We start from the raw sequence: 21035 nt of genomic DNA, 5'->3' as shown, positions 1-21035 counted from the left end.
CTTAAAAACAGATTTTCATAAAGGACTAAAATTGTATGATTATTTTCCTCTGATAATATCAGAAAGTAGTTATAGAGAGTAACCCAAGACTCAATGTGAAATTGTTTCTAAATTCGTATAACTTTGGAAACTTTGTCCCTTTTGTGGTGTAACAAAACAAAAGCAAGTACTAATACAATGTATTCATACCTAAAAGCTATAGCTGCGGAAAAATTATAGACATTAGCTCTCCTAAAAGTGGCAAAAAATGAAATGTTTTAAAAAGGCAAAACAACGTTTCTAAAAAGCATGATATACATAATCCTTAAATTCACCAAACATGAACATTTTAATGTGAGTATTGTAGTATAACATAAGGTTATATCCAGCTTCTATTTACATCTATCTGAGAAACACTAATATATTAAGTTATAATTGTGTTCTCTTTTTACAAGTGTTTCAGGTTGTTTTGACGGAACTTCTTAAATTATCTGCTAATTTGTTTTGATGCCTTAACCGATATATGGAAGATATACATATTAATGTTCTGTAATTCCTCTTATTTTTACTAAGAATATTAGATCCAAAATAATGATCAAGTTACCTTTAACTTCCAGAAAGTCTGCATTAATATTCAGAGTACTTGAAAATGTCCCCTAAGCCACACTTAAAGAGGTACATTTGTTTACACACTTAAATATAACTTATCACATGTAAATATTCTTTTGTGAGTATATATTTGCATAGCCACACTTCTCACAGCAAGCCCTGTCCGGCACAATACAGACAAATGACTCAGGAATATAGATGTTCCTCTAATGTAACAAACCGTTCCAATGAAAATAGCCCAGAAATAGAATTGTAAATCGTAAGCGTTGGGGGTGGGGTGGGGGGAGAGACCTTTACTCCCGGCGAGCGTCTCTTTTTTAGCACTCCGCAATAAATGAAATTAGAGAGGGTACAAACTTAACGTCGATTTTTTTTTCAGACTAGAAGAGGGATAATCTCTTGTTTTTCAAATTAGTAAATAAATTCGGATGTTTCCCAAGATGCTAAAGAAGTCCTGTAATTCACCATAGAGGGGTCCGGGTGCAGAGAGTAAGGGAGAAGGGTGGGAGTTCTGAGACCTCAGAGACGAAACGAACGAAGTCGAGCTATCCTTGACCGGGCGCTAAGGAAACACTTTAAAACGAGAGCTGTCAGCTAACAGCTGCTCGGGAAACTTGTTAAATCGACCGGTCCCTTTTAGCGTGGTCTGTCCATAGAGGAGTCAGCTGGGCTCCAGGACACGAATAATAGAGCGAATAACACGGACCGAGGGACGAGGAGCTTGGAGAAGACCCGGACTCAGCCTGCCTGCGAGCCGGGAAGCTCCTAAGAGAAGCTGCGCGGGTCGGAGAAGGTGCAGACAACCCTGACTCTGGGCAGGATGATGCTGGGCGGTGGAGCTACGGCCGGCAGGGGTGGGATTGTGAGGGAGAGGCGGGGATGCAGAATTGGGATGCGGGGTCAGGATGCGGGAATGGGATGCGGGGCCTGTAAACTGCTGGGCGGTTGATGCAGGGCAGGGACGAGGAAAAGCAATGCGAAGCTGAGCATTGCGAGGCACCCTGACTAGAAGTAAGGCTGTAGGGAAGGATGCAGTGTCGGGATACGTGACTGACTCTAAGAGCTGCGCACTTGTCAGTTTCCTCTTGGCCCCACCCCGCGGGGTCTATCCAGCTCCCCAGTGTTTAACTAAGTCGTGACACCAACGCAAAATCCACGCCTAATTAAATTAATTAGGGATTCTTGTCAATCCTGGATTAATGGCCAAGAGCACAGGCGGCAGGGGCTATCTGAAAACCTGAGCGGCCGGGGACCGGCCTTCTCTCCCCGCCCCCTCCAGTCCCCCTGTGCTGCCCTACCACTCCAGCCCCAGCCCGCCCGAACTCCAATCTCTCTCTCTCTCTCTCCTCTCTCTCTCCTCTTCTCTCTCTCTCTCTCTCTCTGTCTCTCTCCTTTTCCCCTCCCCAACCCCCGGTAGAGGCGCGACTGCTACCCGGGAAGGGGGCTCACTCCGAGTTGCGAGGGGAGGTAATTTACTCAGAACAAGAGGCCGCCTTTAGGAAGTATAAATAGTGAGACTTCAAGCGCAGCCTCGCTATCAGATCTGAACTCTCCGCAGGAAGAATTGTCAAAGATCTTAACATTGAACAAGCGCGCTCCGGCAGGGAAGCATCAGTTCCCATTTCCCTCCGGCGGCCCCCGCCCCTTCTCTTCTCCTCCTTCTCCTCCTCCCTCTCCTCCTCACCCTTCTCCCCCTCCTTCTCTTCTTCCTCCTCCTCCTCTTCTTACTTCTTTTTCTCCTTCTACTTCTCCTCCTCTTTCTTCTTTCTTCTCCTCTTTTTCTTCTTCTTCCTCCTCCTCCCTCTCCTCCCCCACCTCCTGTCCCATTGATGTGTTATTATTGGGGGGGCTGGAGCAGTAAAAAAAGAAGAAGGAAAAAAAGAGCGGGGCTCTGCTGGCAGAGGTTGAGCGCCGGGCTGACGTGTGGCGGCAATGGAAGAACTTACGGCGTTCGTCTCCAAGTCTTTTGACCAGAAAGTGAAGGAGAAGAAGGAGGCGATCACGTACCGGGAGGTGCTGGAGAGCGCGCCGCTGCGCGGGGCCAAGGAGCCGACCGGCTGCACCGAGGCGGGCCGCGACGACCGCAGCAGCCCGGCAGTCCGGGCGGCCGGCGGAGGCGGCGGCGGAGGAGGCGGAGGCGGAGGCGGAGGAGGCGGAGGAGGTGTAGGAGGAGGAGGAGCAGGCGGAGGAGCTGGAGGAGGGCGCTCTCCCGTCCGGGAGCTGGACATGGGCGCCGCCGAGAGAAGCAGGGAGCCGGGCAGCCCGCGACTGACGGAGGGTAACGACCTGACTGGCCCCAGGCGGCGGTTCCCCTTCCCGCCTTCCTGACTCCTCTCGGGCGGGAGAGGACTCCGAGGCCCAGCGGGGAGGGGAGAGGGACCCGGAGAGGGCCCTGGACCCAAGCTTTGTCAGCTAGAGTGATAGTGGAAGGCTGGGGGTCCGGTGGTATGCTCGGTCGTGGGTGGGGTCCTAGTGTGTTGTGGTGGGGTGTGGGGGGAAACGTGTGGGGTTTGTGCGCTCCCTTCCCAGATGTTCCCATTCCACCGAAATGCATTTTTCACCAGCCGGAGGATGGGCTCGCAGCCCTGATGGCCCGCAGGCGGACGTGGAAGTTCGCGGGGTCGGGCTGCAGGAGGGGGTGCTGGACCAGACGGCGGGACTAAAGCTAGCCTCTAGCGCGGAGTTTGCCGGGAGGGAGAAGGGGCAGAGGTGGAAAGCTTAACCCTCCGGTCGCCTCGGTGTTTGGAGCCACCAAGACCCCTCGAACTCCTCAGAGACCCAGAATCTTTGGATTTTAGGGGCCAAAACTTCCCATTCTCTTTCAAGGTAGAAGGAAGCCAACGGAAGCTAAGGTCCAGGCTACGCTGCTTCTCCCGGGCGAGGCGTTTCGGTTTCTTGGTGTGTTGGGGGCGGGGGAGGGGGGGGAGGTGGGGATCTATATTTACACAATTCCTTAAGTGTTTTCAATCACCCAGTACTCGGTTCTCTTAGAGCAAAAATCCTTTGGTGCTAGCTCAGTGTTAGGAAACGTCTTTATCTCAATGGCAGAGCGTTCTATGCCAATTCAAAGGAGTTCAACAATAAAATTGATTTGGCACTTGGTGCCTGCAGTAACTGGTGTACTGCCATATTTTTCCAATTAAGAAAATATGTGGCGTGCGTGGAATCACATATTTAAGCAAGCAATTAAGTTGTTTATAACACGATCTGTTCCTGTTTAGATCATTAATTGGAAATTTGGGGACAAAAATAGAGATTTTATTAAGTCTATTGATCAACTTGAATTTTGGACATCTCCTCAAAGCCCCAAAACTTTGAGTGGCATCCACTGTGTATATGACATGTTATAGACAAAGCCTTCCCACCTCATTGGCAGAATCTGAAAGGTGTGTTTTCATATTTAAATTTCAATACAATATCAGTAAAAATACTTTGATATTAAATTGGCCCGTAATGTTTAATGTTATCCACTTCCTTCCTAAAGAAAGGACAAATGTCCACAAAACTAACTCTGAGAACTAGAAAATACGGCAATACTTAAGATCACCGTAGCTAGAATGCCCGGCAGGGCCGAGATCTAGCGACTCTTCTTCCTCCAAACCAGCACCAGGTCTTCCTAAATTTGTAAAGTGGTGGAGTTACTGTCAGGGTGCCCAGCGCAGCTTCCCAGCCATGAGTCCACAACTACAGGCCCGAACTACAGGTTCGCCAGCGCGCCTGACGGCGAGGTTCAGATCTGAACCCCCGGCGGACGCAGTTCCTGGGATTGTTGATTTCCAAGCTCAGGGCAAGTATTAATTTCTCTGCAGACCGGCTCTTCCGGAAATGATTTTTAACACCCATGCTGGCCTGAATCCTGCGCTGGGAAGAACTGCAAACAGCCTCGACTATCTAAACTCAGCTTTGACTTCTTAAAAACCGGAGTCTCTGATTCGGGCGCAGAGGATAAAGGTTCCAGGGGGATATTTATATATGGTGGCTCTATATGCTCACACTAGAAGAGCTCCTGCTTTTAAAGGGAGGAGAAGGACAGGAAAGTGGCAACGGATGTGTGCAAACCCAGAGCAGAAAAATGCATATTTTATTAAACATCCGAGCTGCTGGTTGCATGAAAAGGCTTTGAGCAACCAATAGAAACCGAGGATCGCGAATATTCCGCTTGAACCTGTTGATCTCTGTGGGTTAAGCGTTTAGGGTCGAGTCTGCGTTTCCACGAGGGAGGGCGAAGAGAGAGAGAGGGCGAAGAGAGAACAGAAAGAGCGGTTGCTTTCGCCCGCCACCGGAGGCTGGTTTTCCGCCTCCTGCCTTCTGGCCCGGCTTGGGCGGCGAGCCCTTTGGGCGGCCAACATGGCGTGGGCGCCTGTGCTCGTGCGACCCCGGTCGGGCAGGGGGGACGGAGATTACCTGGCTGTCCAGGGGACCTTATGCAGGGTTTGGCCCGAGCCCAGGGGCAGCGAGGGGCGTCTGCGGATGCGGCTCCCTGTGCGGCACAACACCGGTGTCTGTTGCTCTCGCTGATACCTTTCGGCCCAATTGTTCCTAAATTAGACCAGCAAGTTTGCGGTAGCGGTGGTGAGAGCTGGCCTGAGAACGAGCCAGCCTTCTGGGAATGGCCGGTGTGAGAGGCCAGTGGGTGGCCTTGCCGCGCCCTTATGTCCAGACCTTGCTCTGTGAGAGGCCTGGCGCTGCACCTTTGATTTCTGTGAGTGCTTCGGAGAAAGTGACTGCGAAAGTGAGTGGAAATCATTTGGTGTTTGCTGGGAAAGGCCCGGGACTGTGGGGTGGATAGTGAGGCGGTGAGTCGAGGTACTTTTGTGGAGGAGGTGGTGGATGACTGCCCACCTTGCCCCAGGCGGCTGCTCAGACTTGACCTTTGCGCTTCTCCGGGATATTCTTCCTCCGTGTTGGGGTAAGAAGCCGGACCAGGATTCCACGAGGGGGAAGGATTCTCTATATTCTTTTTTGCGACAAATTTGGTAACGGGATTTGCTGTGCTGTTTTTGTCCGTGTGTGTGTGTTTGTGTGTGTGTGTGTTCGTGTGTGTTCATGTGGATGTACGTGTGGCCCCGCTGGGGTGCCCCCTCCAGTGTCCCCGGAGCTGAAAGATCGCAAAGAGGATGCGAAAGGGATGGAGGACGAAGGCCAGACCAAAATCAAGCAGAGGCGAAGTCGGACCAATTTCACCCTGGAACAACTCAATGAGCTGGAGAGGCTTTTTGACGAGACCCACTATCCCGACGCCTTCATGCGAGAGGAACTGAGCCAGCGACTGGGCCTGTCGGAGGCCAGAGTGCAGGTACCCAGCTGCCAGGAGGTCGAGGGCCCAGGGAGCACAGAGAGCCTGGGGTTGGAAAGAGGCTTGGGGGACACACTCCGGAGATGGTGGTTCTAGTGTGTGGTGTAAAATAAGAAGGAAAGAGATATCTTTACTAGAGGTCTTATTTCCCAAAGTAGATCTTAGTCCTATAGCACTCCCTTCCCTTTTTTTTTTTTTTTTTTTTCCATCCTAACATATGTTCCCAGAAGAAGAAATCTGTGCTGGGCTTTCTCCCAGAGTTTCTATAAACCACACCCCCCTTGCCTCGTGCTGGCTTTAATGTGGTTTAATCCTAATGGGCCTACTTTTATAAGGCTTAAAAAAAATCCCACAGAAAACGTTTTATCTCTGGATGCCTTAAAAGTTCCAAGGAGTATTTTGCTCTCTGGAGTTGGATTTCCTTGAAGGTCTGCTCTTCAGGGTCTAGGTTTGTCAAGCGGATATCCCAATTAGGTTTATAGATGTGCAGACTATAAAGAAAATTAGTAACTGTTAAGTGCAGAAATTTACAGTCTGCTGTTAGCAGTCGATCTCAAACTGTGTGTGAAATAGCGGAGAAATAAACGCATTTTGGTCACTCTTTGTTCATTCGTTTAACCAAGGCAACGAAACTGACCCTAAAGAAATTAGATTTTAAAACAAACCACATATATTAGTACTTATATTTCCAAAGCCTGCCCTCCAGCACGTGCCATACCCAATGAAGTTAGGACTGAAACAGATTTTCTTTATTGGTTGTGGAGGCAAATGTGATAGCAAAAATAGGCTTTGGGGGCATTTAAAGGAGCAAATTGTGTACATTCACATACACATATCCTTCTAGCTTTAGGCGGAACAAATTTAAATGTTTCAGATTGTATTTCCGCTCAAATAATAAAATAGAATAAAATGATAGTCATTATTTGTTTGAACACATGGAGCAGTTTTAGGCCCGCACATCTGCAGCTGTTACAAAGTATCGCTGTAACAGATACTCCCTCGGTCTCTGGGCACAGAGACCACCATCTGTAGCGAACTATGCACAATTCTTAAGGGGCTTCCCCACATCTTGTAATAGGATCAGGAGAAAAAAAAAAACAGAGCAGTCACGTTGAAGAGGAAAAGTAATAATAGGCTGCCTTGGTCATCACAGCATCAGCAGCAGAGCCTTCCTTTTTAAGCCTCTCCTGCTTTGCCCTGTGCACTGAGATCTCCAGAGGCTCAGCAACCCCTTAAAAACATGATGATAATTATTACAGTTATGATTATTAGTATCTTAATTCCAACTCTTCTAGGGGAAAGAAAAAGGCAAGAAGCCTCAGGCCATGTGAATTACACAAAGGATGCCACCCTGGCACAAAATCCACCCTCTGTTATACTAAATAGCAGAGAAATTTTTGAAGATTTGCATTGACTGTGACACTCGCTTTCAAAAACATACCAATGAAAGCTCTGAAGCAGTATTTTTACTTTAATTGAGTTTTTAAAACTTTAATTTGTGAGTCGATCAATATGCTTTATTATTGAAAGTGGAATACAAAAGCAAGCTTTATTTGAATTTTAAAAAATCTGTCATACTGCCTGTAAAAGTTGTCAAGTTTAAGCAGGTAACATCCAGGAGAACAAAGTACCTAAGAGTTACTTGCTTTATACATACTTCATTCTCCTTTCACTGAGTGCTTTTTTCTTTTTCTCTTAAGAAGTGAACTTTATTGTTGTTTCATACTTTTATTTACATTTTAGTTATTTTCTAGATGTTTTCCTACTATCCTAACTGCAAGCAGTGGCTTTTTCTAAAGAAGCAAATTAGATTATCATGATAATGATGCACAATTATTCTGCTACTGTGTTTCACTCTGCTGCACAGAGGAACAGAGAAATTCTAAACTTCTTTGTAGTGAGGCTTTTATGACACTAATTACCTCTGCCCAACCCTTACAACTCCTTCTCCGCAAAAGAGTCATTATTTGCTCTGGTGTTTGGTTTTTTCTTTAAGATGAAGCTAATTAACATTACAGGCTATTAATGAACACATTCTTCTCAGGTCTTAACTGGGCAAATATCTAAACACATTATCATGTTGGTATCAGGTACCAAGCAGAGTTTTAGGCGATGGGGACTCCGTTATGTGAAAAGATGAAATCAGGACTAACAGTAATCTATCTTGTGAAAGTCTATAAAATCTATCTTTCTATTTCTGTAGTTAATTTACATGTTTAACTTTGGAATTTGAGGCTGTTTTATACAATTCAAAGATTGCTTGCTGTATCTCCCAATTCTTATCTAAACCACGACTCTTTTCTCTTTGTATTCTTGTAATTTAAAAAAAATTTTAGTCATAACATCTAGGTTTTATTTTTTCCCCCCTCCAACCTATAGGTTTGGTTTCAAAATCGAAGAGCTAAATGTAGAAAACAAGAAAATCAACTCCATAAAGGTATGCTTCTTATACAAGGAACATTTGATAGTCTGAGCAAAGAGAGAAGTAGTGAATATTACTATTACAATGACAGAAAAAAAGAAACCTCAAAATGGCAATAGTTCTTGACTTAATAATCTCCAAAGGCTGTTAATGGAGTCCTAAAGTTTGGGAGTAAGTTATATTTATTTAAATTTTGGATGCAGTTTAGAAAGATAATAGTCCATTTTCAAAGGAATTAGTTCTATCTTGTATTATTTGGAACCCTGAAAAATGCTACAAATGTGAACCTCACATAATTTTTCTTTCATACTTTTTACAGGTGTTCTCATAGGGGCCGCCAGCCAGTTTGAAGCTTGTAGAGTAGCACCCTATGTCAACGTAGGTGCTTTAAGGATGCCATTTCAGCAGGCAAGTACAGCCTAGTTTCGAGCTGTTTTTAAATATAAAAATACCTGAATGTTTGCTTGAACTGTTGAAAATCACCTGTCTCTGAGCCCAGATGTCAATGTCTGCATAGTTGGAGAATCATTTTGAGATGATATAGTGGACCCACTACCCTTTAAAAACCTATACGGTATTAAGGGTCTGAATGCCTAGTCCCTTCTGTCCTCATGGGAACCCCTGAAGGGGCCTGAGGGCAGTAACTGGTCCTTTAAAAATACACTAAAGATTACCCTTAGAGAGAGAGGAAGGAAAAGCCTTTTGATTAAGATTTTGTCAAATCCAATACAGAGGTTAGTCCTAAGGTATTTCTAAGGCAACCCTCTAGATACTTTTCTAAGTATTTTCTATCTCTTAGTGACATTAAATAACTCTGACAGAAAAAAAAAAAAATAAACACAGGTACTCCCAGCTCATACTTTCGTTTTTTCTTTCTTTTGTTTTTAAATCTGTTTCTGCAAACAAAGTTTCATCTCTGGTAAAGAGAGAAGTCTTGGTCTTCCCAGGGCTGCCCTGCCTTTGCAATCCCTTAGCCATAAAGAAACCTTTAAGAGTACATTTTAAAAGGACAGCCTGCAGCAATGATTTAATCCTGGGAAATCCCAGTGCTCTGAACTCCCTGCTCTCCAAGCCTGAGGGCGAAATCCTTTCCCAACCAGTGTCTGACCTTCCCTATCCTCAGCCAGGACCCCTGCTTGGCATGGCTGTGATGTCATGAATTAGCTCTCAGTCTCCAGTGACTTGGACCGGGGAGACACATAGGTGTGCCCATAAATTGAAAGTCGGTGTTAGGGAGATCTTAGCTCTCTTGGTGCCACAGGACTCTGGCATCCTGATGCTTGGCTTTGGAAAAAAGAGAATGACTGAAGAAAGAGGGAGGGGTGACTTTAAAAGGAGACCTTTACTACTCAAAAGGTAATCTTTGGTCCAGCAGCAACAACACCGTCTGGGAGATTGTTAGAAATTCAGAATCTCAGGCCCCAACCTAGACCTTGTGAATCAGAATCTGAATTTTAACGAGATCCCTGGGTAATTGTTATGGCAGTAAAGGTTAGAAGTACCGACTCACAATTGTGCCTATTGTGGTGAAGACGGAATAACTTCCCTGAACGACATTAAAAAGTTGCGTAGTTTGCTTGTTGGTACTCCGTTGTTTTGGTAGTGGGGTAAGAGATGCATGGGAGCATCAGGAGAAGAGGGTAAGGATCCTCACCCGCAGTCTTTCCAATATACCATTTCAGCCCAGTTCCCAGGGGAGACGGCCACATTCCTGCAGAAGGGGGTTCCCGGGGTCCGGGGAAATAAGCCTACCCTAAGCGAGTTTCGGAGACCCAGGGGACACTGGAGTATACATGTGGAACCCCAGATTCAGCAACAGGCTGAGAAGGTCACTGTCGGAACAAGATGCACAGCCAAATGCCCTCTCCCCGTGCCCAAACACAACCCAACTCTCTCTCTGGCCAAGCTGGACGCCGTTAATGCTCTGTTTCTATTCTGTTGTCACCCTAGGATAGTCATTGCAACGTGACGCCCTTGTCCTTTCAGGTTCAGGCGCAGCTGCAGCTGGACAGCGCTGTGGCGCACGCGCACCACCACCTGCATCCGCACCTGGCCGCGCACGCGCCCTACATGATGTTCCCAGCGCCGCCCTTCGGACTGCCGCTCGCCACGCTGGCCGCCGATTCGGCTTCCGCCGCCTCGGTAGTGGCGGCCGCAGCAGCTGCCAAGACCACCAGCAAGAACTCCAGCATCGCCGATCTCAGACTGAAAGCCAAAAAGCACGCCGCAGCCCTAGGTCTGTGACGCCAACGCCAGCACCAATGTCGCGCCTGCTCCGCAGCACTCAGCCTGCACGCCCTCCGCGCCCCGCTGCTTCTCCGTTACCCCTTTGAGACCTCGGGAGCCGGCCCTCTTCCCGCCTCACTGACCATCCCTTGTCCCCTTTCGCATCTTGGACTCAGAGAGCCAGACTCCACGCAGGACCAGGGATCTCACGAGGCACGCAGGCTCCGTGGCTCCTGCCCGTTTTCCTACCCGAGGGCCTAGAATTCGGTTTTGTAGGAGCGGGTTTAGGGGAGTCTGGAGAGAGATTGGACAGGGGAGTGCTGGAACCGCGGAGTTTGGCTCACCGCAAAGCTGCAACGATGGACTCTTGCATAGAAAAAAAATCTTGTTAACAATAAAAAATGAGCAAACAAAAAAATCGAAAGACAAACCGGAGAGAAAACGAGAAAGGGAACTTATTTCTTATTGCTATTTGGCAGAAGCTGAAATTGGAGAACCAAGGAGCAAAAACAAATTTTAAAATTAAAGTATTTTATACATTTAAAAATATGGAAAAACAACCCAGACGAATCTCGAGAGACTGTGGGGGAGTTACCAACTTAAATGTGTGTTTTTAAAAATGCGCTAAGAAGGCAAAGCAGAAAGAAGAGGTATACTTATTTAAAAAACTAAGATGAAAAAAGTGCGCAGCTGGGAAGTTCACAGGTTTTGAAACTGACCTTTTTCTGCGAAGTTCACGTTAATACGAGAAATTTGATGAGAGAGGCGGGCCTCCTTTTACGTTGAATCAGATGCTTTGAGTTTAAACCCACCATGTATGGAAGAGCAAAAAAAGAGAAAATATTAAAACGAGGAGAGAGAAAAATAATGTTAACACAAAAAAGATGCCACAGACAATGATTTCTCTGAGAAATTATTATGGCAAAACTGTCTGGACTGCTGACAGTAAATTCCGGTTTGCATGTTACTTGTATTCCATTGATGGTGTGTCTCCTCCCACCTCCTTATCTCCCATGCACTCACTCCATTTTCATCTTCACTACGAAAAACAATACCAAAAGCATCTGGAAATTGATATATATATATATATATTTGCCCTGTCTTTGATCCTGGGGAACAAAAGAAAAAAGTCAGAAAGGGAAAAAATTACACTCATTGTCCTAAGAAGACAGAGGTGGGCAGAATATGTGGGGAAAGGAAAAGGAAAACAAGACCACCAAACGAAATAATGAAGGTACAGCGCCTCGCTGTGCCAGACACAGTAGGCGCTCAATCAGTGTTAGTTCCCACCATTCCCCTTTTCTTGTGTTCCTTCTTGTTGGTTTCCTGAAGTTCTATTTGAAGACAGTGCTTTATTTCCCCCTCTCTATCCCGTCAAATTCACCTTAAATAACACCCAGCTAGATACAGGCACTAGGTTTGTGTAAGATATGTTGATACACACGAACAAAGTTTATTTTGGCTATAATGTGTGGACTGACTTTAAACATTTGCATTTTATCTCACAAAGGTGTATCTATTCAAGTAACCTTGTTTTTTTGTTTTGTTTCTTTTGGTTGGTTGTTTCAATTCATGTGGCTATTTAAACTGGGATACCTTGAACTAAGCCAATCTGTATCCCAATTCGCTAGCAAGCCTAAGTTTGTGGGTTTTTGTTTTTGTTTTTGTTTTACCTTCTAATTTACAAGAAAGAGGAAAAGCTCTTCTAACTGAACTTCGGTATGCGGTTGAGCTTTGTAACTATTTGTTCTCCATGAAAACAATATTATTTATATTTGACATATTTTTTTCTAGTGTATTAAGTTATTTTAAACAAAAGATGTTATCTCATGACGTGTTGTCAGTACAAAATGTGTCGCCTCCAATTCTGTTAAACCTTTTAAATAAGTGCCAAGTTATTAATTGAAGACACTTTGCGATCAATTGAATGAAAATATCGTTTCATTTGATGGGGTTCGCGTCATCTTTGTTCCTGTTACTATTAAAATATCCGGGATAGTCTTTCCCTTTTCCCTTTTGATTAATACGTATCACTCTCTCGAATATACCAACTTGGAAAAGCGCTTGCCGGCCCCCTCCATTTTATCCACCCAGCATAGAAGCGGGGTTATACCAAATTAATGAAAGAACAGATAAGAAGTAAAATAACATAGGATAGAGTAACTTCCTTCCCCAAGATGGACTCTCGTTATTCGTTTTGCTATAATTCCAACCTTTATCTGGGGACACTTTTGGGAGGAAGGAAAGAGGGATCCTGCGGTGCGAAATCAACCTGGGTTTGGTATGGCATAATCGACAGTCAGTCCCAGTTCGTTGACCCTCTCTGGAGCGGGGCAGGTGCTGACTTCGGAGCGGGAAAAGAGCCGCAAAGGCGGGCAGGCGAGGGCACTGTGGAGGGCGGATTCCCCATCTGACACTCCTGTTTAGGGTTCGCTGAAGCAGCTTCTTCATTGGTTAAATTTAGAAGGTGGAAGCCGGAATCGGGTTTAGGAAAAGCCTGGCCTTGAAAATAATGAGGAGCTGTCTCTCCCCATGTCGTGGCCCCCTTCTTCTGGAAGAAATCCCACTAGTAAAGCCCAAAGGTGCTGCCTGTGTGGGGATAGATGGAGACTTTGAAGACTCGGCCCTGACCATGTCCAAGGCAGGAACTTTCCTTCCCGCGCGGGCTCTTGTGATGACGGGACCTTCCGCAAAGACTGAAGGTGTCCTGAGCGTCCCCTGGGACCCCCCACCCTCGTGCTGGAGGGTGCGTAAAACCCCTGACAAATCCCCACATCCTCCAGCAGTGTTCCCCACCACCCCCACTTGGCCCTCTCCCAGGTCTTAGCTCGTATTCAAAGCTGTTCCTCAGCATAGACGTGGGCGATAGATTTCTTTAACTTTCAAAGACCACTGAACAGGATTTCGGCCGTATTCAGTGCGCAGGCCTTGCGGGTCTCCCGGTTGATGAACGTCGGTAGTTTTTATAATAAACATCTGCCTGCGGGCATGGTACGCCTGGAAGCAGCCAGGCCATCCGCCGTGGTCCTGTGGCCTCCAGCGAGCTCCAGTCGGCTCCTGGGCCAGGGGTCCTAACAGGCAGGCTCCAAGCTCCAAACCCTAATCCTAACCCAGATCCCAACACGGGTTCGGACTCTGGAGACCCTGGAGCAGGGGAGATGTTGGCTCCGTCCCGGGGCCAGTCTGCCCCACGCGGCGGAGCGCGGGGGAAGCCCGAGGTCAAAGGAGGCGGTGAGTCCAGGCCCTGCTGGCGGAGGCGCCGGGTATCGGTACAGGGGCGCGGTGACGCGGCGTGGGTGGGTCTGGAATGTCCCGGGCGATAGGAGTCGGGTGGGTCCGGCGCGGAGCCCCGCGGGAGTCGGGCCGCGGCGGGAGCGCGGTAGGCGGAGAGGCCCGCGGAGGCAGCCAGGTCCGGCGAGAAAGGCCCAAATTTCTTGGCCCCATTCGCAGTGCTCCAGTCGGGCACGGCCTGTGCGACCAGTGCACCCGGGGAGCTCGCGGCGCCCTTGCCTCCTCTTGCGTCTGCACCCCCAAGACTAAAGGACAGAGGCCGCTTTTCTTGGCCCTGTGGGGTCTCGCCCTTCGGGTCCAGACTCCCCCAAGGCCCGCTGTCCCGGAATGCCAGTGTCCAAACTCTCGGGCAGGCGCCTCGGTGTGTGAACAAGAGTTCCAAACCAGGAGTTCCCCGAACCATCCCAAGAAGGGGTCTGAGGAATTCTTCACTTTAAATTTAAAAAAGGCCCAACATGCTTGTAGTTTGGGTCGAAACTCAATAATCCTAATATAATTAATAAAGGACACCTGCACCCCCTGCTCCCCAAATCTTTTGGGCGTGCAAAACCTTCCCGAGTTGCAGAATCAATGACTGGGAAAAACTGAGTTAAAAGAGATTATTTAAGACATCATTAGTGTTAAGGACCCTATGATAGAAGAGACACGGTAAGATCGGTGCCTTTGCTTGGAGCTGAACTGATGTCCATCTATTTTGAGTTTTTTCCCAGATTTATAACTTTTTTGGGTCCTCAGATGGTAATACTTTAGTATAATGCAATGCTCAAATTTCGGAACTATTTTGATTTCTGAAAAATGCCTCTTTGGCTTCAGCGACATAGGATCCAGTTTTTTCTTCACAAATCAGTTTACATCATAAATTGCAAACATTTGCAATAAGATCTCAAGATTGTTTATTTTGCATAACCTCAAGCACTTGACTATGTTCAACACCAGTACAGAAAGTCTGTGAAATCAGTTTAATGTGTGTGAGGGAATTAAAGGATCACTCATTTTCATCACATAAACAAAGCATTTAAGATTGTTTTGATTGTCAGTCTCCCAATTTTTAGTCATACAATTGACTATTAATTTAAGAGTCATTCTGTGTAAAAATAATTACTGAGGTTATATCCTGCTTTAATTAAATATTTCTGGGCAGAAGAAAATGGTATTCTACATTGGGAAGTGGGGGTTTGTTTTTAATATTATATTATTTTATTTCAAATGGAAATAAAAGTCTGCAAATTCCAATGGGGAAGAAAGGCCTGAAATAGTTTCTTAATATGCCATTACAACAGTTAGCCAAAATACATTAAAGCAATATCACAAACCCAGAAATAATAAATATGTCATTCTAATGAGAATGTTAACTTACAGATAATTTATTCAAGGTAGTTTTTACATTTCATATGGAATGTCTTATTATGACCTGCTTGACTACTGTGATGCTTGTTCTTCAAAATCTAATTTATATAGGCCTGCAATATACATAATTCATAACTCCTGTTGATATATGTATACACACCCCGAATTTTAAATCTTTACAGTATGTTTGGATGTTTACTAGCATGTTTTCAAGATGACCGAAATAAAAACATAAAAAGTGTTAAACATTATATTGAAAGCAAGTGCTTGCCCTGCCCTATGCCTCAAGGCAAAGTAGCTGAAAATGAAAAAATTAAAAAGGATTAGATAATTTTCAAGCTCAGGCATTGAGTGAGCACTGAAATATTTCAGACAAAAAAAATCTTGTATAAGAAATCTGAAAATCCCTAGAAAGACTTACAGATGTGAATGTATAACACTTCTGATGCCTAGGCAATTTTTTCTGGTCTCTAATTCATGAAACAAAAAATCCTCGAGTCTTGGTGTATTTTGTTTTGGGTATTTTATGTGTCAGTCAAGGTAACCATTGCATATGCCTTCGGTGCAGGAAAGTTTAGTATAATACTTACGTGGAGTTCTATTGGCATGAGGAAAGGTTTTAGAATATAATCAAATACATCAAATAGGGAGGAGTAAACATGCTTTTTTTCTTGCTGTACAACTCCTCATATGTCCTGAGTAACGATCTTTGTAGACTCTTATTCAAGCAGAATAGTGTATGTTTAAGAGCACACACTCTGGAGCTACGCTTCACTGCTGGATTCAAATTTCACTGCTACTGTTTACCAGTCCTCTGATTTTGGACAAGTTAATCTCTCTGTCCCTCAGTTTCCTTATCTGTAAAATGTGGATAAAAATAGTATCTATCTCATGGAATGGTTAGGAGGATTAAATGAGTTAATATTTGTAAAACCCTTAGAACAATGCCTTGCACATGTATACTAAGCACTAAATAATAATTACTTTTATTAAAAGGCCAATAGACATTGCCCTTTGTAGTAAAAACCTTAAAAGAAAAAAACAATAAAGTGTTGCAAGACAAGAAAACCTTTCTCTTGTGGGCAAGAAGAAAACATTGCCTGTTTGTGATTCTGGCTAATTGCTTAGCCTGTGTGAGCCTCATCTAGAAGATGTGACAATTGTCACATGTAGCACTGTAGTTAGGAGGTTTACCTAGAAGAGCAATTTATAGGTTGTATGTCTCTATATACAAGATAGATAATATTGTTACTCTGCCATGCACAGTTAATAAGGTGAGATTTCAGGCATGGCACTTGTCCTCAAGGAGCTTACCATCTGGGGGAAACAGTTCATAAATACACATGATAGTTCTAGGAAGCATGTGCTAAATGCACTTGCTTAAAGGTATTAGGACACATAATCTGCATCTGAATGGCCATATAACACATGTGGGCCTGTTGCCCTGGTTTTGGAAACTAAACCTTCCTTGGAAATGAGTAGTCTTATAAAGGATGGTGAAGCGACACCCAGAGGTTAAGAAGCACACTTTGTTAGGACTAAATGTATACCATATGTTGTCGTGGTTTGTGTTCCATAGCACCATCTGCATTTTCCTTGGCTGCCCATGTTTACAGAGCATTAGCAGCAAAATGCCAAAAGATATAAAGGCTGCTGACCAAGGATCTTTAATAGCAGTTTGAAAACACATATAAAACAAAGAAAGGAATGTTTAATTACTACTGTAGGGACCTGTAAGATGAACAACTGAGTTACAGTTACAAAGTAAATTAAGAAGGACTTCTTTCTAATGTTTAAATTTAGGTGTATCACTAATATTGTCCCATATTTTATATAATATCTATGAAGAGCCAAGTAGTTTTTATACATCTTTATTTGGGATGTGTTGTCATAGTATATGGCTAATTTTTACAGGCAGATATTCTTGAGTTCAAATCTCTGCTATACCAACTATTAGATGTAAAGTTTTGGGTCATTTCTTAGCCTCCTAAAACCTATGACCTCTTATTGTCCTGCAGCACACACCTTGCCAATTATTGTGAATAATAATAAGTTATGTAAGGTGCCTGGTACATAATAGGTTTCAACAAATGTACATCTCCTTTCTACTTCCATTATTTATCTTTTAAACTACTGTCACATAGAGAGGATTTTTAATTTACCTTTTTGTGATTAGAAGCAGTTTTGAAAAACTTTGGGAGGTGGTGTGCACTTTAATTCCAATCTCTTATTGTAAGTATTCATAATGTGTGTTTATGTTGCATGCACTGGAGTTTGGAACAAAGCTCTCTTCAAACCTTGCAAACATTTTTAGAGATTTTGAGGGACTGTGATTTTAGATCTGCCCCTTTGTGTAGAACAGAAAGGACTCTATCTTTCCCCCTGATAACTTGAGGATGTTCTTAATGTGCAGGTTACCCAGAGTCTCTGATCTTCAGTCCTCTCTATTCTGGAATGTCAGCATACACATGGAGCCCTGGCATTAACTCTCTAGTCACTTTGATACTAGATTTATTGTCCTTCTGTTGCATATTTATTGAATACATTTCTATGCTTCCGTAGAAAGGAAGAAGAAAATAAACTACCCTTAAAAATGACTTCAAAAAAGTCTATTAGTCTATCCAAGTTTTCAGTGCTTGTGCTACATTGTTTTGTATTATGTTTACTGGCATTACTGGCTTAAAATGTAATTACCTGTCTTGTGTGCAATATATTTATTTACTGAAATTCTCACTTGTCAGCAGTTGTGTTTCTTTTAAGGCTTACATAATTTCCATTAAAATTAGTCTTGCCCAGTGCTTGCCTGAAAGGGCCCAGGATTCTCCCTGGGGGAGTTTCAGTTCTAGACTTCCTTTAAAAACTTTTTAGACAGGTGAGATTAGATAAGAATAGCCATCAAAGGAAGCTTTGGAAAGAAAAAGGCAGGTCCTCTCATTTGCCTTGATAGTAACAGAGAAGTGTGTTAGACAGAATAGTGCCCCCTCCAAAGATATCCACATCCTGATCCCTGTAACCTGTAAATATGTTGGCTTACATGGCAAAGGGAGATTAAGTTTGCAAGTCAGTTGACCTTAAAATAGGGAATGTATCCTGGATTATTTGGGTGGGTCCCCTGTAATTATGAGGGTACTTAAAAGAGGAAAGTCTCAGAGAGATGTGACTAAGGAAGAATGTTCAGAGAGATGCAAAGTTCCTGGCTTTGAAGCTGGAGGAGCCAGGGAGTGCAAGTGGCCTCTAGAAGATGAAAAAGGTAAAGCAAGAAATTCACCCAGAGTGTGCAGAAGGAATGCAGCCCTTTCTATACCCTGATTTTAGTACAGTGAAACTTGTGTAGGAATTCTAGGCTACAGAACTGCAAAATAATCAAGTTGTATTGATTTAAGACACTAAATTTATGATAATGTGTGGTAACAGCAATAGAAAACAAACGTAGGCAGTTTCTGAATTGTTTATATGTGTAAGAGCTTCTCGTCATTTTTTAATGTTGGGGGACCTGAGTGTTCAGTAGCAAGAGTCCCCTCAAAACTCAGGACCAAGATATTTAGCCATACCCTTGAGTATGCTGTTACTCAGCCATACAGATTTCTATATGCCATGTAGCAGAATTGCCACAAATCTCTCATTATAAAATGAAGCCTCCTATAGAGGAAATCTGCAAAATTATGTATATTCTTTTATAAAAAGTCAGTCGGCAATGGAAATCTTTGTCTTTTTTTATTCTCTTTGTTCTTATTCCTTCTTTGTCATCTTCTACTTATTATTATTTACCTTTTTTGGTATTTAATATAAAGAAAAGGACTGTTAGTTTCAAGCCCTGAAGTTCTTTGCTAATGCACTGACTGAAAGGGAACAGCCTGGGCAATTGAGCTTGTCTGTCAAGTTGGTCAAGGTGGAGAGTAATGTGGTCTGGGGTTCCCAGAGCCCATCGGACCTTTGACCTTTTCTGTTGAGACTATTGATCTAGGTTAATAGTCAGTACCAGTTATGCTGTTGGAAGGGTTGTGTGCCTGTATGTGATTCTTCATTGAGTGCAAATGAGGCTCTGACTAACTCAGTGGGTAACTGGTCCTTTTTGTAGTTTTCCAAGATCAGGGTGGGGAATTAGAATAGATAGGCTTTGACAGGCAAGTCGAAGATTCATTTTTGGAATGTCTGCCATTGTATCAGTGACAAAACAATGGATCTGCACACTGAGTTGATTACCTCTTTCATACCATGAACTCTGTTCACCAGAGAGCTGCTCAGAGAATCAAGTGGGGTTAGGAATTTCTGGATAAACTGATAACTCCTGAGATTAGTGGCACAGTGAGATGGATTTAGCCTTGTCTCACTTCCCAATCCTATCCTCTAACACCACACTACCCCAGCCATCCCATCATCCCGTGCTTCTCTTCCTACCTAATTAGGTACAGAATGAGAAAAACAGTAAGTAGGTTTGTGGACTAAATATATAAAAAGGCATGACTATGCTCTTTGACTGAAATGTGGTCCAACCAGAGAGGGAAGCAAAGTCTCCCAAATAGTGTCAATTTCTATGACCCTCTCCTTCATAGCTCTTCACTAGTTAAAGGAGAAGTTTTCTTTTTCTACCCACACCATGGGAAGCTCTCTCTTTTTTTTTTTTTTTTTTTTTTTTTTTTTGAGTTGGAGTCTCGCTGTCACCCAGGCTGGAGTGCAGTGGCGCGATCTCAGCTCACTGCAGGCTCCTCCCCCCGGGGTTCACACCATTCTCCTGTCTCAGCCTCCTCTGTAGCTGGGACTACAGGCGCCCGCCACCTCGCCCGGCTAATTTTTTGTATTTTTGTCTTGAGCCATTTCCCACTTCTCCCAGATCATCCTTCTGTCTTCCTTCTCTCTCCGAAGTTAGTCATTCTAGATGCCTAGCTGCACATAACTCATTTATTTATTTATGAAACAGGTATTTATTAAATACCTACTGGGTGCTTAGACTCTTTCTCCTTCTGCTTTAACCTGTCAGTCTATCCTTTTCTGACTTCCCTTGAGGTCTCTCATTGTTGGAGGCAGTAGTGGTTGAAAGGCAGGGAAGGACATGGTTGGCATGGGATGGGGTTGGAAGGCAGAGGAAGTTGGAAGCGTAGAAAGAATAAAGAAAAGAAGACAATCAGGTAGGCTAAACTTTGGAGACTCCTACTCACCAGACCCTGTGTTATCTAAATATTAAAAGCTGCAAAAGCTACATTAGTAAAGAATAATCCTCAGAATGATTTGGAATGCTTCTGCCTTCTTCATAAAAGATATTAATTTCTCATGGCCGAGTACAACTTTTAAAATATAAAGCTAAATCATTTCTTAAACAATTCTTTTAAATCTAAGGAAAAAAGCCTAATTATAGTTAATTAAGTTCAAAGTATTCAACAAGCATTTCAGCATCTACTATAAGGCTGGTGCTGACAGTCAATGGAAGCAAGAGGAAGATAAAAATGGTCAAGGGGAGGTGGGGCATCTTGGAAATATCTGCAGAGCTTGGAAGAAAGAGGTGTGATTTTCAATAAGAGGTGGGCAGTACCTGATATGGGAGATCTTCTCCTGGGTGTGCGTTCAGGAAGTGCATTAATTAAAACCTAACTTCCATTTTTGAAAGGCAAATAATACTCAGCAGTACTTAGTTTTTCTTTTCTAAATTATATCTTAGTATTCATAATTACATAGTATATATTAGGAAAAATACACCTTCTTTAATCTAGTCACAGCTTTTCTTCTTCTCTTCCTTCCTTCCTCCTTCTTCTTTTGTTTTCTTTTGCAGCTAATCTAAATCTTTTACTAATGCCCTTGAAAATTCAAAGAGCCCTTAAGAATTGTGCTAAATCAATTGACAAATGGGATCTAATTAAACTAAAGAGCTTC

At 44.0% G+C, this 21035-nt stretch overlaps 1 protein-coding gene across 3 annotated transcripts; it reads left to right on the top strand.

The window, feature by feature from the left end:
• The first annotated feature begins 2006 nt into the window (after positions 1–2006).
• Positions 2007–11361, top strand: SHOX2 (short stature homeobox 2). Of its 3 annotated transcripts, XM_030823112.1 has the most exons (6): positions 2382–2866; positions 3415–3486; positions 5676–5884; positions 8264–8321; positions 8626–8714; positions 10257–11361. In XM_030823112.1, exons 1-6 carry the CDS (start codon positions 2521–2523, stop codon positions 10548–10550), a joined length of 1068 nt encoding a protein of 355 aa, XP_030678972.1. In that variant the 5' UTR covers positions 2382–2520; the 3' UTR covers positions 10551–11361. The 3 variants fall into 3 exon arrangements, with proteins under 3 accessions (XP_012366077.2, XP_012366076.2, XP_030678972.1); XM_012510623.2 differs by lacking the exon at positions 3415–3486 and having other exon boundaries at positions 2007–2866; positions 10293–10974; XM_012510622.2 differs by lacking the exon at positions 3415–3486 and having other exon boundaries at positions 2007–2866; positions 10257–10974.
• The last annotated feature ends 9674 nt before the right edge of the window (positions 11362–21035 follow it).

This window comes from Nomascus leucogenys, chromosome 11 (assembly GCF_006542625.1).
Source record: "Nomascus leucogenys isolate Asia chromosome 11, Asia_NLE_v1, whole genome shotgun sequence".
Taxonomy (NCBI): domain Eukaryota; kingdom Metazoa; phylum Chordata; class Mammalia; order Primates; family Hylobatidae; genus Nomascus; species Nomascus leucogenys.
This window is presented reverse-complemented; position numbering and strand designations above follow the sequence as displayed.

Coding starts and splice junctions, on each gene's coding strand:
- SHOX2 (XM_030823112.1), top strand. CDS start 2,521: ATGGAAGAACTTACGGCGTTCGTCTCCAAGTCTTTTGACCAGAAAGTG. Junction 3,487..5,675: donor CGAGGCGTTTCGGTTTCTTG/GTGTGTTGGGGG, acceptor TGCCCCCTCCAG/TGTCCCCGGAGCTGAAAGAT. Junction 8,715..10,256: donor TAAGGATGCCATTTCAGCAG/GCAAGTACAGCC, acceptor TTGTCACCCTAG/GATAGTCATTGCAACGTGAC.